The sequence below is a fragment of the Pteropus medius genome, unplaced genomic scaffold (assembly GCF_902729225.1).
Source record: "Pteropus medius unplaced genomic scaffold, Ma_sr-lr_union100, whole genome shotgun sequence".
In the NCBI taxonomy this organism is placed as follows: domain Eukaryota; kingdom Metazoa; phylum Chordata; class Mammalia; order Chiroptera; family Pteropodidae; genus Pteropus; species Pteropus medius.
The window spans coordinates 13,522,329-13,539,705 of record NW_024347788.1 but is presented as its reverse complement, the minus strand read 5'-3'; the positions used below and the strand labels follow the sequence as shown (position 1 = coordinate 13,539,705).

General features: G+C 61.4%; 1 protein-coding gene across 1 annotated transcript in view; it reads left to right on the top strand.

Annotated features, from left to right (window-relative positions):
- ARHGEF10 (Rho guanine nucleotide exchange factor 10) overlaps positions 1–17,377 on the top strand; it is a 71,757-nt gene that overhangs the window by 8,151 nt on the left and 46,229 nt on the right. The window contains exons 3-8 of the mRNA XM_039877343.1: positions 3,165–3,222; positions 8,473–8,604; positions 9,137–9,463; positions 10,300–10,366; positions 12,975–13,051; positions 14,215–14,271. Of these exons, the coding sequence (XP_039733277.1) occupies positions 3,195–3,222; positions 8,473–8,604; positions 9,137–9,463; positions 10,300–10,366; positions 12,975–13,051; positions 14,215–14,271 (688 nt within the window). The 5' untranslated portion in view covers positions 3,165–3,194. The remainder of the gene's footprint in view (positions 1–3,164; positions 3,223–8,472; positions 8,605–9,136; positions 9,464–10,299; positions 10,367–12,974; positions 13,052–14,214; positions 14,272–17,377) is intronic.

The window sequence follows — 17,377 nt, the reverse complement described above, 5'->3', positions numbered from 1 at the left end:
CCTGTCCCCGCTCTTCCGCAGGAGGCTGTCCCCACGCTCTGCTCTGTGCTCTGTGCTCCTTCCTCCTCGGGGAGTCTCAGCCTCCCCTGCAGCATGGATGGCCTTGGGGGAGAAGTGACCCTGACACCCCCTCAGGTCACCCCCTCCTCCCGTGGGCCCCAGTGCAGCCTCAGACAGTGTGGGCTGTGTGGGCAGCTCCAGCCCTGGCATTGTGTCTGGGAGGGAGGGGCCGTGGGGCCAGGCTGCCCTGGACAGTGGTGGGAGAGAAGGCCCCGTGCTCTGGGGGACAGACAGTGGCCTCGTCCGGGCCTGACTGACCGGTCACACGTCGCCCAGCACCCTCTTTCTCCTTGGCCGCATTTAGTTGCACTCGCGCTGAATGCGGGCCCGGGCTGGCACCCAGGGGCCCAGCAGGCACCCCTGCCAGCGAGGCAGGGGTCAGACTCCAGCCCCGTTTTCCCACGGTGCTCCTGTTCCAGGGCTCGTCGGTGACGGCCTGCGGCTGCCGTCCCTTGCTCTCCTCGCTCCCTTCTTCTGGTGGCGGGGGAGGCAGGGCTTTGCGCTCGCTCCCTGCGGCCTTGCCCCGGAGCTCAGCCACTTGGTCAGCTGCCCTCTCCTGGTCTGCTCCGCCCGCCCCAAGCCCAGGCACCACGTGGCCTGGGGAGTCCCAGGGAGGCCCGGGCAGGGCGGGACCGGACCAGCCCCAGGATTAATCCGGGAAGGAGACCCTCCCTGCCACAGGGGGCTGCCTGCTGTTTTGTTTTAGGAAAATAATATATCATTATGAAACGTCTCAAAGACATTGCCAAGTGAAGATAGCTTAGTCCTGGGTAAGTTTTGACAACATCGTAACTGTGTAAGTGGTTTTGAGTTTTTTGAGAAACTCCTGGACTGGATGGCTTGAGCGTGGATGCCACGGTTGTGCCCTGGGTGCAGGCAGGCCTCCCGGGCCCGTGCTGGGTGCTGGGGAGGCCTTAGGCTCTGCGCGTCTCCTCGAGGACAGCGGTGACACGGGTACCTGGGCTGAATGTGCAGATTCACCGTGACCGCAGGCCGGAGCAGGTGCTGCGCGTTCCAGAATGCCGGGCGTGGCTAGATTCTCTGGGGACGCTCAGACTGGCGGGCGGCCATGCCTTGTCCAGTGTCTGAGACATGAGGAATGGCTCAGGAGACAGGCAGGGCGGACGGAAGACAGTGAACAACTGTGCACAAGGGCCTGGGGTGGCCTCCGTGCTTGCCCACCAACCCGAGGACACTGTGCGCCTGATGGCTGACCCGCCACGCCGCGTGTGTGACAGGCACCGCATGTGTGACGGGTACCGTGTGTGTGACGGGCACCATGTGCGTGATGGGCACCGTGTCATTCGGGCCACACTGCCAGGCATATGTGTGCATGTGTGTGCGCGTGCACATGTGTGTGTGTGCATGTGTGCGTGCATGTGCACGCACAGTGTGTGCATGCTCGCATGCGTGCATACATGTGTATTGTGTGCATGCGTGTATGCATTGCGTGTGTGCGTGTGTTGTGTGCACCTATGTGCGTGTGTGACCAATGCGTCGTGTATGCATGTGTGCGTGCCTGTATTACCCGCAGCGCAGTGTGTGTGCATGCTCGTGTGTGCATGCACGCGTATTATGTGCGCATGCGTGTATGCATTGTGTGCGTGCATGTATGTGTGCGTGTGTTGTGTATGCAGGTGCGTGCACGTGTGCATGCATCATGTGTGCATGTGTGCACATGCATGCATTGTGCACGTACATTGTGCGCATGCATGCGTGTGTTGTGCGTGCCTGTGTGCACATGCAGCGTGTGTGCATGCTGGCATGCGTGCATGCATGTGTATTATGTGTGCATGCATGTATGCATGTGCGTGTGTTGTGCGTGCCTGAGTGCGCACAGTGTGTGCATGTGTGTTTATGCGTGTGTGAATGTGTGCACACATGCATGTATGTGAATGTGCGTATTTTGTGTGCATGTGTGTGCATGCGTTGTGTGCATGCATGTGTGTGCATTGTGTTTGCATGTGTGTGCCTGCATGTATGTATTGTGTGTGCATGTGCGTCGTGTGTTAATGCATGCATGTGTCTTCACACATGCTACATTATGTCGTGCATGTCGTTGTGCGCTACATGTGTGTATGTGCCATGTGTGTGTATGCATTATGTGCGTGCATGTGTGCATGTGTGTGCATGTGATAGCGCGGCAGTGGTGTGTATGGGGGGGGTGAAGTGACATAAATAGGAGACTCAAGAGCTGAGACCGTGGGGACTAGGTGACTGGCCAGGTGAGAGCAGGTGACAGCAGAGAGAGCAGACGGCCCTCCCGCCAGCTGCCCTGTCCCCGTGGCAGACTGCAGGGCCGCCCTGATTTTGAAGTGGCCTTGGCTGTGTCCCCTGTAAATGCCCGAACACATGGCCATTCTTTTAGCTAGGTTAAAGGGACTCGCTGGGATGGCCGGCGGCCTGGGTGCTGTCATGGAGCCTCGCCGGCCCTCGCTGCTGGTCCGCGCTGTGGGGACTGCAGCGACGTGACCGTGGGTGGTGGCGGGGCTGTCATGCCCTCCCCGGTCCCTTCGTGCTTCTCCCTGACGTGTCTGTGGGGTCCTTGGAGGACCGGGAAGGTCGCTTCTGCTGCGCTGCCTCCGGGGCGTTGGGGGGTCAGCGGGCCCCTTGCAGGTTGGTGGTGAGCCCCCCGGCACACGGGCTCGGGTCACAGGCGGCCACCCCAGGGAGCGAGGGCCCGGGCGTCCCACCCGTCCTGGGGAGCGGGGCCTGCGGGAAGGAGGAATCGAAGGGGGAGCTGCAGGGGAAAGGTCAGCCCGGTCTCGTCCTGCGTGGTCCGTCTTTCTGCAGAGCCCACACTCGAGGAAGAGCAGGAAAGCCATGTGACTCGATGTGCATTTGTCCCCTGAGCTGGGGTCCGACGTGGAGCAGAGGAGACTTGGGGGTGTCGGGCTGGAAGGGGCCAGCCGCAGTCGGGGTGCAGAGCCAAGCCCGGGAGCGGGGACGCGGACTCTGTTCTCATTCCAGGCTCCTTCCGGGAGGTCCCTGTCCTGGGACCCCCGGGTGGCGAGGTCTTCAATGACGCTGTGACTGACAACCTGCCTCCTGCAGGGTTGTCCCCGAGTCCCCTGATCCTGATGCCTGTCCTTCCTTCCCCGCAGGGACCTGGGCTGAGGCCTCAGCACTGCAGCATGGACCCGCCCGAGCCCACTGCACGAGGTAAGGACTCCTCGGCGGGCGCCCTCCCCCGAGCCCCTGACCGCCGTGTGGGCCGCACAGAGGTGGGTGTGGTGCGGCCCGGGGGGCGGAGCTCTGGTGCCCTCCCCTGGGGTGTCCTGGCCGGTGGCCGCCCCATGTGGACCGAGCTGGGCTCCCTACGGCCCCCCTCTTCCCTGAGGCCTCTCCAGGCACCGATAGGCCCATCCCGCGTCCTCCTTCGGTCAGGCTCGCCCAGGGCCAGCAGGCCCTGTCCAGCTGCCCGGCCCATGGGGGCTGCGAGGCTGGGGCCCACACTTTCTTTTCCTCTGCTGCCCTCTTTGCTGGAGGGACCAAGGTTGGGCAAGTCCCCAGGCACCCCCAGTGGACACGGGGCTCCCAGCCCTCAGAGCCCAGGGTCTCCGGTCCCCCAGGGGTCGGCTGGGCCACACGTGTGCAGGATGGCCAGGCACCAAGCTGGGGACGGGACCACGGTGCACGGACACGTTCGTCCCGGCGCATGTGGCCTGCGGGAGACCTGCGGGCTCTGTCCCCGTTCTGCCGGTCACCAGTGCTGCTCTGGCCTTACTCCTGTGCCCTTCGCAGCTGCGGCCACGGTACAGACATGGCCAGGCCCTCGCCTCGGTACAGACACGGCCGGGCCCTCACCCGCAGAGACGCGGTGCACTCTGTCGCGGCCGTCACCTTATCGTGGTGGCTGTGCAGCGTCTCCGCGGTCGGCCTGGGTTTGGAACAGGTGGAGGGTCAGGCTGTTCGCTCCTCAGGCAGATGGGGACGGAGACCGCAGTGGGTGATGGAGAGAGAGGGCAGAGCCCGGGGCGCGACTCCCAGAGACGGCGGGCGCTGGCTCGCAGTGAGAGGTTCCCACACCGTGGACCAGGGTCCGTGGTGCGAGACAGATGCCAGCGGCCGCGTTTGGTGTCCCGGAGCTGCGGGACCTGGCTGAGCCTCGCATCCTTTGGCACCTCTGTTCCCCGTCCGCTCACGTGCTGGGCCCGGCGTGGGGGGCTTGGCGCGGGGGCCTGGGCGCGTTCTCGCGGCGGCTCTGGTCAGTGCAGAAGGCGCGGGCTTCGGGGTCCCCTCGGCTAGGTCCACTGTGATTATTTTACTCGAGACTGAGACAGCGACTGACTGTCGCTCACCTTGTCGCGTCCCTATCGAATGGCACGGGGGCTGTGTGTCCTTCCCCAAACCAGAGCTCTGTGCCCCGGACCGCTGCCCGTCAACGGAGAGTTGACGTCCGAGGACGTGTGGGGAGCGGCTGACGCCAGTCTGCGTGCTCGGGGCACGCTGCATGATGCCTGCCCTCCGTGTGACGCCTGCGGAGGGCCCGTGCCTGGGGGGTCAGCTCCGGGCCCTCAGCTCCGTTCCCTGGGTCTCTGTGACCTTCGTGCTGCACTTGGCTCCGTACTGTGTGTCGTTGTTGATTCATGAGCACGTGGTGGCTGAACGCTGGCAGCCGGCGGCTAGTGCAGGCACAGGAGGAGGCCAGCAGGAGGGGTGCGGACCCCCGGGGGTGGCCCGTGCGGGGGGTGGCATCGTTCTGGGGACATCGCAGTTCAGCGCAGGCAGCTGCAGCCCCCAGTGATGGCAGAGCAGGAGCCGCCCGAAGGCCTTGGCCGTGAGCTCCACCTCGCCAGTGCAGCGGTTGACAGCCTGCCGCTGCTTTTGTTTTAAACAAAGGGAAGAATTAAGTAAACAGGCTCCCCCCACTCCCGCCGCAAGAGAAACATTGTATCTGGACCAGCTTGTAACCACTCGCGGCTTTGTAACCTCAGGAACAAAGTGAGTAACTTGCATCTCTGATCCCGAACAGGAGCATCTTTCACGTTTTCCCTCACCATCTGTGTCTCTGGCACGTCTTTAAACAGGGTCACTGGGTTTTGAGCAGTCTTGGAGGGCTTCTGTTGGCAGAGGAGGAGCGACCTGGAGCGGGCAGCCTCCCGCCCTGTCCCCGTGTCCCTGGGCCCTGCAGCCGGCTCTCCCACTGGGAGGGGACGGACCCGAGCCAGGCCCACCCGATTCCGGGCTCCGTGTCAGCTGTGTGGATGCGGGCAGCTGGGACGGGCTGCAGGGGACGGACCGCCGCTTCCTGTCTCCCCAGGGTGGGGACACGGTTCAGCTCATCATGGCTGGCATCAGAGCTGAGCTCAGGCCTCTCAAAGACACCCACGTTGTGACCTCATCCGATGTCACAGGGCCCACGACCCAGGATGGCGTCGGGGACAGAGTAGGCGCTGTGTGTAAGGCTGGCCGTGAGGACATGGTCTCACCGAGGTGCCTGTGGGAGCCGTGTGGGGACAGTGCTGTTGGGGTGGGGCTGGACCCCGAGGTCCTATCACCACACAGCCTGCTCCTTGGGTCCTGCTGCGGGACGGGAGGCAGAAAGGCGGTCACCTCCCAGGGCTGCGTTTTAGGGGTGCGTCACCTCGGGGACACGCAGCGGAGCTGGGCAGATGCCGTGGTGGTGACAGCCAGGCCGGGGAGTGGCCCTCACACAGCTGGTGACGTCACTGCAGGCGCCGTGCGGGCCGCGTCGTGCGTACAGAGCCCGACCTCGGAGGCTTCTGTGCTGCTCCCGCCCCTCGCCGTCGCTGGGGCCCTGCTTCGTCTTTTCAGGGAGGACGAACGCTTCTGGTGGACAGACGTCTGTGACACTCATCTGGCCCCCTCTCTCGTTCCCGCACGGCGCGTGTGGGGCGGTTGTCAGGCCAGCGTCACCTTGGGCACCAGGACACCTGTCCTTGGACGCCCCCCCGTCCTTGGACGCCCCCCCATGCGAGGCCCTCGGAGGGCCACCATCCCTTCGGGGCGCGGCCGAGGTCACTGTCCTTCCTGAGGAGCACGCCTTCCAGGTCCCGAGGCTCATGTTCGGTGCCATTGTCCCCCGGGCACCTCAGAGAACATTTTCTGCCACACATCGTGAAGCCTTGTTTGTTTTAAAGCACTTTCCGTAACGGTCCCCGGTGGGCGGTTCCGAGCCGGGCGAGCCTTTCCCCAGTCGACGTCCGCAGGGCGTGTAGGGGGCGTTGTCCCCCATCACGTCTCTGCCAAACGTGAATTTAAGGAAATACTATCATCTTCTTGGATGTGGAAAATGTTCTGGAAATTTTTAATTTTCTGTTAAAGAGACTCTGCTCCAACATGCGTTCACCAGCGTGTTTAGCGCGTGAGCCGACGACTTAATGGAGCCTGAAATATGTTCTCGGGTGTGCACTGTCCTGTTGTTTGGGACACCCTGGGAGCTGGTCAGAAAGTGCCCAGAAGCCGCAGCCAGTGGGGACGGGGGCCTCTCGCCCACGTGTGGTTGTCACTCGGTGAGGCCGACGTTCGAGGCTGTATGACATCTTTCTCTCTAACGTGTAAGGAGTGGGGGTTTTTATATTTTCATCAAGCATGGACGCCGTGCCTGGTGCCTGGTGCCCACACCCTCGGTCCTGAGCCACCTCGCCGCGTCTCCGCCTCCCCGTCCAGGACGCCGCGTGTCCCTGCGTGGGGCCGGACGCAGCGGAGCGGAGGGTCGGGCCACAGCGCGGTGTCTGTTGGGGCTGGAGCCCGGTGCCGCCTGACGGGCGGAGGGCGAGCAGGCTCTTTGCTGCGTGGCTGCCCGCCCCGTCTCCGGAGTCACTTCGAGCCTTTCTCTCCCGTGCTCGTGTCTCCCGGCAGAACCTCTGCAGACCCCGAGGGTCCCCGTGGGACCTGCAGGACGTGACGCGGCTCGGCGAGCCTCGCAGGGAAGCGGCCTCGCTCCTCGGGCTGGACGAGCCCACATGACGGAGCACGACTCAGGACGGGTGCCGGGGTGCTGGCCTCGGTGCCGCCGTGGCCTTGGGGGCTTCTTAGCTCCAGACGCCCCTGCCCCGCCCACCGGGCTTGGCCGTCACCATCACCAGAGCGCTGGGGCCTCGTGGGGGCGCTGCTCAGCCTCACGGGCAGAGCTGGCACACGGCCGCCTGGGGCGCTGCAGGACGCGCCCTGTGGGTCACTCCCCGGGTGGCCGTCTTGGGTGTCCCCCTGTGCTAGTGGCCGCCCAGGTCACATCGGCCTCTCTGAGACTCCGCTGCTGCCCTCCGTGCGCGTGTCACCTGGGGGAGCAGGGCCGGACTGGGAGGCCTGCGAACGGGCCTGGCCTGCACAGGGACTGGGGCGCGGGCGTATTTCTCAGGTGACGGGAAGGGGTGAACCGCGAGGGGTGGGAGCCCCGAGGACTTGGCAGAGCCGGCGAGCACTGGAATCGGGGGGCTCCCCTTCCCCTTCCGTCTCTGTCACCCGGACGCCGATGGCACTGAGGCGACGCCTCCCCGTCCCCCGGGGGCCGCATCAGGTCCGCGTCCTGTCACGGTGACCTCCTGTTCTGGGGTCGCAGTGGGGGTGACCGGAGCACCCTCGGCAGTGCACGCTGTGTTTTCCCTTATTTATCGTCCGGTGTAAAATGCCACGGAAAAGAGGGCGGGGTCGTCGCGCTGTGCCGCGGGGTCGCCGTGCTGCGCGTGTCCCCGGGGCCGACGCCCCTCACAGCCGGACGTCTGTGCCTTGGGCCCTTCGCCCGTTTCCTCTCGACAGGTACGAACCGCAGGTTGACGAAGAGGATTTTACTGCCATTCACAACATTTTCATTCCAGTTATGTGTTTTTTTCCTGAAAAAAAAAGTTTTTAAGAAAGTCGTTCTCCAGCGCGGCCCCCAAGCTTGTGAGACTCTCAGGCCTGGGGATCCGAGGCGGAGCTGGGGAGCGACCGCAGATGCACACGGAGCGTCCCCCGCCCTGCTGTGCGGCCGGGTCCTGACAGGCCGCGGCTGGCACCGGTCCGCGGCCCGGGGCTTGGGACCCCCGCTCTAGTGGTCTGGGGTGACGGCCAGTACAGTGCGCTGTCCTTAAAAGTGAGTTCCGCTGACCCATCTTTCCCTAAAGGTCTGCACGAGGAGTCGCCCGCGTGTGCCGAGAAGGCTTTGCGCCTGCGGGTCTCTGTCCGCGTCCCTGCCCACCTCCCACGAGAGCAGCCTTGGACAGGACTGTCACGAGCGGCGGCGGCCGCTCACAGCCTGGACGCGGCCCGGCCGCCCTCCCCCTCGCGCTCTGGCCGGGCTTCGGCCTCCCCGCCGGCGCGCAGGCCCCGGTGCTGGCTCTGAGTGTGGAGGCGCCTTTCCTTCTTCATTGTCCTCAAGCCGCGACGCCGGGTCCCGCGAGCACAGTGGCCGCCGTGCTCGCGAGGTGGCGGTGTGGCCCCCGTGACGCGTGTCACCGTGCCCCGTAGGGACCGACGTGCCGTGCGGGGCCCGTGGCGGACAGGACGACGGGGGCCAGCACTGCCTGGACCGTGTTGACGAGGCCCCGGAAGCCGGCCGGGGGGCAGATGCCGCCGCCCGCTCCACCTGCGCCGACCCAGGTAAGGCCCACCTTGTCCTCCGGGATGGGCACCGTGGGGCGGGGCCCGGGAGCGAGAGCCGTGACGTTCCTGCGGGACCCATGACGAGCGAGGGACCCGTGACGAGCGAGGGACCTGCACCTGCACTTGGCCGTTTCCCACGACTCTCGGGCTTGTCACTTTGCCGTCTGTTCACGTTTTGGAAGAACGGCCTCGTCAGCGTGTCACTCTAGTATGCGACGTAGTTTTATACTCGTGTGGTCCGAGGTGCGACCCTGTGGCAGCTTGAGTTTGAGCGCCCCGTGGTGCAGCTGGCTGCCCACTGGCTGGCCGGAGGGGCTGGCTGGACCCAGCTCGCACCCTTGGTCCGTGACAGACGCCGGCCTGGCTCGTGACGGTGCTCCCCGCGGCGCGCGTGTGCTCGTCCCCTCGGACAGCGTGCGGGGAGCCGCAGGCCGCCTCCCACCTGCCCGACGTCGGGCGCCCCCGGCCCGCCCCCCAGGCCCTGGCCTCGGCCGGGCGGGGTCGGCCTCACACTTCCTTCTTCCCCCAGCCCTGGAGCCCGTCGCCCCAACGACTGTGTGCCCACCCGCAGGAGGTGCAGACGGTGCGGGAGCAGACGTGGTCGTGACGGGGGAGCCAGCGAGTCCGGTGATCCCGCCCAGGGTCAGCCCCTACTCCGTCATCGACATCGCGCCCTTCCAGGAGGACCCGGGCCCAGGCCCGCAGGCCGTGGAGGAGGACAGCGCCGGCCCGCACGTGCCCAGCGGGTACTCGGTGCCCGTGCCCTGTGGCTACGCCGTGCCCTCCAGCCTGCCCGCGCTCCTGCCGGCCTATTCCAGCCCGGTGCTCCTGCGCCCCGCATCCCCGGATGGCGAGGGTAGGCGCCCCCCGCCCCCCCGTGGCACCACGCGCGGCGCTGCCCATCCCGTCGTCCTCCCCGCCCTCCCCGTCGCCCTGTGCCCTCAGACGTTTGTTCCCGAAGTCACGGGGCCTGGCCCGTCCGTGGGTGGGAGCCCGTCTTCACAGGCGAAGCCTCCACGCTGAGCACAGGGAGCCAGGTTCCCAGGCCCTGGGGTCAGCCGTCCAGCAGGGCGGGACAGCTCCGGATGGTCGCTTAGCGTAAACAGAATTCCCGCCTCAGGCCTTTCGTGGACAGCTCTGCCTCGGTGGCCGTGAGCAGCCGGTCACTGGCTGGGCACCAGGCCTTCGTCCTGAGCTGGGCAACACCTGTCAGACTGAGCGTGTGAGCACGCGTGTGAGCGTGCGTGCACGTGTGTGCGTGCGCGTGTGTGCACGTGTGGGTGTCGGAAGACGTTTGGTAGTCAAATGCCACAAATTTATGTATTTCTCCCTTGAAAATCTTTAGATGTTGCTATATAGACACACTTTCAAATAAATCACAATTATGATTTCCCATGAAAACTTAAGAAATGAAGGAGGATATGAGTTTTTTCTTTTAAAACTCTAACTCATTTTATTTAAGTGTTGTTTTATTTCTAGCTGTTTCATAAGACGTCAGTTAGGATGTCACTATTGTAATCCTATTTAATACCTTTTATCTGAAAGCTAAAAACTTTAAATCTATCAATTAATCATCTTTATGCTAGGATAAACCTATCGATAAAAAAGCAAAGGGCGGAATCGTTTTAAAGATGAAAGTCAGTCTCCTAAACATTTTTAGCGGGCAGCAAACAGCGTTTCTTTCTCTTGTAGCGGAGACGCCAGAGGTAGCGGACGACAGCCGGTGCAATTCTTTAAGCTCCGAGGACCCAGCAAACAGGTACTGGTCGTCATGTCACATGGAAGCTCCGAGCCGCGGTTCTGGGGCGCCCGGCCCGTCCCAGCCTCTGTCTCCCCTGCCCCTTGCCCGCCCCACACGGCGTCTCCTGAACCCCAGGACCCTGCAGGACGTTCCCGTGGTTCTGTGTGGGGAGCAGGACGTTCCCGTGGTTCTGTGTGGGGAGCAGGCCGCGTCCGCAGCCAGGCAGGGCCGGCAGACGCTGGCTCCTCGGCCTAGGCGCGGGGACGTGTGGCGTGCTCTGGCGTCGTCAGGTCCTCGGCCCTTCGGTGGGAGAAGAGACATTTGCCTTTGCCCGAGCCAGGTTTCACCCAGGGCCCTGCAGGCTGACTGGGTCGCAGGCTGCTGGCCTCCACACGTGCTGTTTGTCTGCTCGAGATGGCCAGGAGGATCCGTGCCACCCTCCGGCAAACCCCTCAGGACATGCTTAGATGTCACCGCAGAGCAGGGCTTCCCCGTGCTTCAGAGCGGCATGTGCCCAGCTGCAGTGCAGCGGACGCTCTGTGCCCGCCCTGCAGCGCCCTGTCTCTGTCCACTGCTGGGCTGGATTCCGTAAAGACAGACCAGGCTTCAACAGGATGGGGAGCGTGTTTCCTAGCACGTGGGTGTGCTTAGTGCCTGGCAGGTGCTTAGTGCCTGGCGGGTGCTTAGTGCCTGGCAGGTGCTTGGTGCCTGGCAGGTGCTTAGTGTCTGGCAGGTGCTTAGTGCCTGGTGGGTCCTTGGTGCCTGGCAAAAGTGTGCTTGAACGCTGGCAGGTGCTTGGTGCCAGGCAGGTGCTTGGTGCCAGGCAGGGTTGCTTGGTGCCTGGTCGTGTGCTTGGCGGTGCCTGGTGCGTGCTTGGTGCCGGCAGATGCTTAGTGCCCTGGCGGAGTGTGCCTGGTGCCTGACTGGTGGCGCTGGTGGTGTCTACGGCAGTTGTGTGCTTGGAGCCTGTCGTAATTGTCTGGTGCTTGGTATGTGATTGGTGCCTGGCGGGTGCTTGGGGGAGGTGTTTGATGCCTGCTGTATGTGTGCCCGATGCCTGATAGGTGTTAAGTTCCCTGGCATGTGTGCCCCAGGTGCCTGGCATGTGCTTGCCCAGCGTACTTCCTGGAGTGTGCTTAATTTTACTGCTGGGTGGTGCTTAGTGCCTGGCGGGTGCCCGGTGCCCTGATGAGTGCCCCGGTGCCAACCCAGCGGTGTGTTGAACTGCCTGGCATGTGTCTGATGTCTTAGCATGTAAGCGTGGTTGAAAGTACCCTGGCAGGTATGCTTGAGGTGCCTAGTGATTGAGTGCGTGCCTGGCAGGTGTGCTTGGTGCCTGGCAGGTGCCTGAATGCCTGGCATGTGGTTGGTACCTGGCAGGTGTGCTTGGTGCCTGCTTGGTGCCTGGTGAGTGCTTGGTTCCTGGAGGGTTCTTGGTGCCTTGTGGGTGAGCTTGGTGCCTGACGTGTGTGCTTAGTATCTGGCAGGTGCTCGGTATCTGATGGGTGCCTATTTATTGCCTGGCTGGGGTGCTCTTTTGTTTTTAAGCAAAAACAGTGGCATTTTTAAGCATCTATTGAAAGTCTATGGTTTTTGATATATTGCATTACCTATTTTAAATTTTTAAAAAATTTATACATAAAGTTTGCCATTTTAACCATTTTTAAGTGTAAAATTCAGTGGCAGCCGCCACCACTATCTACTTTTGAAACTTTCCGTCGTTGCGTTCGTGGTCAGCGTGGCTGCCCGTTGGCGGTGACCACCGACCCCCCCGCCATGGCCCCGGTTCTGCGTTTCTGTTTCGGTCACCTGTGCCTGGCAACTCGTGCGGTCGGAGCCACAGCGTCTGCCCTTCCGTGGCCGCTCACTGCGCTGTGCACAGCGGTTCGGGGTCGCCCGTGCTGAGCCCGTGAGCCCCGCTCGGAGGCAGACGTTCGTCCACACACACACTTACACACTCACGCTCTCACAGACACTCACGTACACTCACACACTCACACACTCACACATACACTCACACAGACTCACCCACACACACACTCACACACTCCCCGGGGACGCACGCCCCCCAAGCACGTGACCCTCCGTGCCGCTGCCGTCCACACTGCCTGCCTCTCACGGAGGTGACGTGCTTTGTTGAGTGAACCTGCTCTTGTCACTTCCAAATGAAGCGGCCCAGGGGGCTCCCCATCGCCTGCAGGGGGGCGTCCCAGTCCCTTTTCGTGCGGGGCTCTCGCTCGGCCGGTGGGCGGCGCCCTGCTCACTGGGTCATGTGCAGTTGTCATCGCTGGTGGCCGATGTCGCTTTCTCCCGTCCCATCTTCCTGGGATGTGGCACACAGGGACCCGCCACAAGGCCCAGTGAGACTCGAGGGCCGTCGAGGCCTCTGGAGCGGGGCTGCGTGTCTCCGTGTTGCTGTGGCGACAGCCTCTGTGCCCTGCAAATGGGAGGGATTCGAAGCGCTGATTTATAAGTGATTTATAAATGGTAGCGAATGAAAATCTGAACTTGGGACACCCCGCAATCACCTCTGGGAGAATACCCGGTCACACGCGTGGGGGCACACGTCTTTGGGGGACATCGGCAGCCTTGTGACCGGAGGCTCCTCGGTGTTGTGTTTCCACAGTGGAGATCCGGCCTGCCCAGGAGACAGCGCCCTGGCCCACTGGGCCGCCGACCCGGCCAACACCGCGTGGATGGACAGTAAGCACCCTGCCCGCCGGGAGCCACCAGCCTGTCCCCGGCCCTCGCCCTGCCCGGCGTGTGTGCCGATGGGCCTCGCGCCCGACCTCGGGCCTCAGATTTGTGGTGCTTCCCCGAAGCGTTGACCAGAGCGGCCATCGCTGCAGCCAGTGTCCTCAGCAGCCCGGCGGCCCCTCCTCCCGGGCCCTTGGCTCCCCACCCGCATGTGTCCCCTCCTGCGGGTCCCTTTCCAGTGCAGGCTTGGGTGTCTGTTGCACAGTCCAGGTTTGGGGGCCTGGTGCTCCGACCCAGCCCACAGCCAGCCCGTCCCCACGGAGACTAACAGCCCCTTTCCTGCGACGCGCCCAGGGCCTGCTTTGTCACGGCACCGATGCTGGGTCGGGGACCGGTGGGTCGGGGACCAGTGGGTGGTGAAGCCAACCCCTGACCAGACGCCCGCCAGACCGCTGCTCCCCGTGCGCCCCGGACGCTCCACTGGTTTTAGCTAGATTTACTTGTATTTTTAATTTGTAAAGGAAAAATGAAGACTCCTTTTCCCATTATTTCTTACTATCTGTCGGCTCTAATTTTTGTGTGATGGTTTTATGTGAACCACTTACAAGGTAGTACATTGTAGTTGTCTCCTGATTATTAAGCTCCCCTGGAATGTGTCAATCCGGTTTTAATTATCAGGTGATTCTGCTACGGGGGGAGGTGTTAAGTTAGGATCAGTGCAAGATTAAATTATTGTCTTCCTATTTTCTAGTGGTTTTCTTTCCAAAGTGAAATTTGTCTGAATTTCTACTCATTTTTGTTACTCAGAGGACAGCTAATTAGATGAACTGTCTTTGAAAGTGAGCTCTGTAAACTCGCAGCCTTTCCCGACAGCTAATAAGGGTAGGAATACTGTGGTTGCAGTTAATAAATACTGTCACAAGAGGCGGGAGAATAAAGGGTTCCCAAAAGGGACAAATTAGCCTCGAAGCTGTCACCCCCGTGGGAGCTGCTTCACAGCTGGCCGGTGTGAAACGCCAAGCGCTCGAGCTTGGTCAGGCGCCATCAGCGGCCCTTGCAAACTACCGTTTTGAGTCATCGTGACGGCGCGGGAGACCGTGGCCCCATCACGGGTAATGTCACTTGGCTGGTCTTGGTCAATTTTTAAAGTTTCTCCCCTTTCGTTCCAGATCCAGAAGAAGCCATTTACGATGACGTGCCGAGGGAGAATTCTGACTCCGAACCAGGTTTGGTTTCGTCTGGGCCGAGTTGGAGGGCGTCCACCGTGGCGGTGTTTCCCCTGGGTGTGAGGACGCCCGTGCACACACTCCCGGACATGCAGCCCTGTGTGTGTGGCCCTCGCGTGCCACGTGTGTGGCAGCGTCTCCCTGCGCCGTGCGTTTGAGTGCTGGTGCGTGTGCACAGGTGCGTGTGCACAGGTGCGTGCGTTTGTATTAAGACACTTGGTGGAGAAGCAGAAGGAGTGGAAGGTGTGAATGTGGAGTGAAAGGGGACGCGTGGAGGCTGAGGGGACCCGCACGCGTCTCACAGCTGGTGGGAATGAGCGTAGGAGCAGGGATTCCTGGCCCTTCCCCGAATTCCAGAAAGCTTCCCGGGTCGTCCAGATACAAATTCAGCGCGGGGCAAGCATCAGTCCACACCCAGGCACAGACGGGCGACACGCCGAGCACCAGGTCCACGGCGAGCATTATAAAAGCAACAAGGGAGGCGCACAATTACGCACGAGGAGCCACAACGTGGAAAGAATAGCAGACCTGCGTCTGTGGCAGGCGACAGTGGCCTAGCGTGTCAAAGCACTGAGGGAAACGGCGTTTCGACCTGGCTTTCCGCCTCCAGCCGGGGCGTCCGCCTTCAGACAGAGAACAGAGGCAGGATCAGGCAAAGGCGGGAGAGTCGCCACTCACAGGCGCCGAAGAAATGCCTAACCGTGCATTTTAGGGAAGGGAACGCAGCGCGTACTAGGAAGCAGAGAAGAACAGGGAACAGACAAGTTCACGAACTTGCGGATGAATCTAAAGCAGCGTCCACAGCGCAGACGGTGGCGTTTCACTTTAGGGTGTGGCCACGCGTGGCGGTGGGACTGGCGTGGGGTGGCAGAGTGGCTGGCCCTGAGCCCCTGAAGTCTGTGCGTTTGTTCAGGAGGAGGATTTACACACTATTTTTCTTTTTTTTTTTGATGTGATAGGTCAGGTCTGCTAATCACTAAAAGAGCGGAAATAGATTGTTTACCTTCCAAATTAGTAATGCAAAACCAAATCTGGTAGAAAGCAAGAAAATGTAAAATAAGAAAGCGTGGGAAATAGTATGAAAAAAAGAGTAAAATGAGTTCACATACATTGGTATTTATAATAAAAATAATTTGACTCCAGTCGCCAGTGAAAGAAATTCCGACGTTGGATGACGTGGCAAAGCCAGACACGTATTATGAGAGTTATCGAGAGGAACAGAACATTTGTACGTAAGTGGATGGAAAGAGGAACATGAAGCCACTTCTAACCCAAATATAGCCAGAACAACTATCGTCGTGTACTAAACATTAAGCAATAATCCGTCACTTGATATAGAGTCCTTCTCAAGAGAGAGACATAGCAGTTCTAAACGTATGTGCACCTAACAGCATAGCCTAGAATTTGTAAAGCGAAACGTGGCCGAGATGGAGGCAGAAGTCGGGAGACACGTAGGGGGAGTGGGCGATGGTGCTGTCTCCACTGTCACGGACCCGGGTACAGTCAGTGGACTGCAGGACACAGCGCACGGTCAGCCCAGGGGGCGTGTGGGAACCCCCAAACGAATGGTTTCGGGATGGACAGCATTTCCCAGACACGTGGGGCACTTCTAAAAATGACCTGCATAGTAGGATGTCTCAAAGCAAATGGTAACAAATGCCAAAGAACCGGTATTCAGGTCTCATCCTTGACAAAAACCTGACGAAGCCAATAAAAAATAAGCACAAACATTTGGAAATTAGAAATCTACCCTGCGACACAGCTACGACACATTTACTGCACGGCCCATGGCCAGGGATGACGTCAGAATGGAAATTAGAACATGCCGCGACTTGAATGATGATGAAAACATTAAATCACAACTTACGGAATAGGTTTAAAATGATGGAGGTGTGAGATAACGGCACTTGTTAAAAAGCGATGGAAAAACGAACTCAGCGTCCAGCTCGGGACGTAAAAGAGCAGAGTCAGAAAAGGCGGAGGGAGGAGGGGGCAGCACGGCGGCCGGGACGAGGGAGCGGGCCGGTGTCAGGAGGCCCGAGGGCGGCTGAGCGTGCGAGAGAGACGGGCGTCGGTGCCCGGCGTGCGGCAGAGGGGCTGTCGGGGGGCGGGGGTGAACTCCCCGAGAGCGCTCTGGACTTCGTGTCGGCAAATGAAAACACCCAGGAAAAACGGGCCGTGTCTGAAACAGAAAACGTTGATGAGTCTGGAACGACTTATTAAGGTGCGGGGTCCCTTGCTCAGTGAACCTGCCAGATGTGCCACCAGGACGGGTGTGGCTGCACCAGAGCACAGCCCTCGGCCCGTCACACGGCTCCCGTGACTGGGAGGGGACGCCGACAGCGTGTCCGTGGGAAGTCACCAGCCTCTGCCCCCGGGAGTCCCGAAGCCGGAGGCCCTGACAGGGTGTCAGGAAGCGTCCGCACCCTCGGCCCCTCCCGGAGCTCGGTGACCGTGGCATCTGCAGGTTCTCTTGCTGTTGCTCGGCACAGGAGCAGGCTGCCGGACCAGCCCGTGTGCTCCATCAGAGTCCACGTATGAAGCGCGTGTGCGGGTGGGTCACCCGCCGCTGGGCCCCCCCCCCAGCACAGAGGGGGACCCGCGGCCTCGGAAGCCAGAGTGCCAGTCAGGGTCTGCGGGTGTCCCCTCTGGGCACAGCGCCTTTGTCACTGGTGTGTTCTTCACGAATAGAAATGAGCGATGTGACGAAGCCCTTTAAATACGGTAATAGATTATTAGTTTTATTAGGTTCTTTTTAGCAGAAAAGCAAAATCTACAGTTGTGTGCAGTGAGCTTCACTGTGTTCGTGTTGAATCTGTCTCTCTGTCACCCACCCGTCCGTCCATCCGTCTGTGCAATGCGTTTATATTCCTTCCATTTGTCTGAAAAAATGTTTTCCTTTGTGGGAGGCTGTCTGGTGAGATTGTGGATTCAGTGGGGGGCCAGGCCCTCAGGGCACAGGCGGAGCTGGAGTACCGGCTTCCGTCAGCCTTCCCGGTCACTGTCAGCCCCCCCGGACTCCACCAGCCCCCGGGGTCCATCCCACCACCCTTTCCGGTGGCAGACCCGGCTCGGGCAGGCTCCCCCCGGCCTTTCGGGTGGGCGC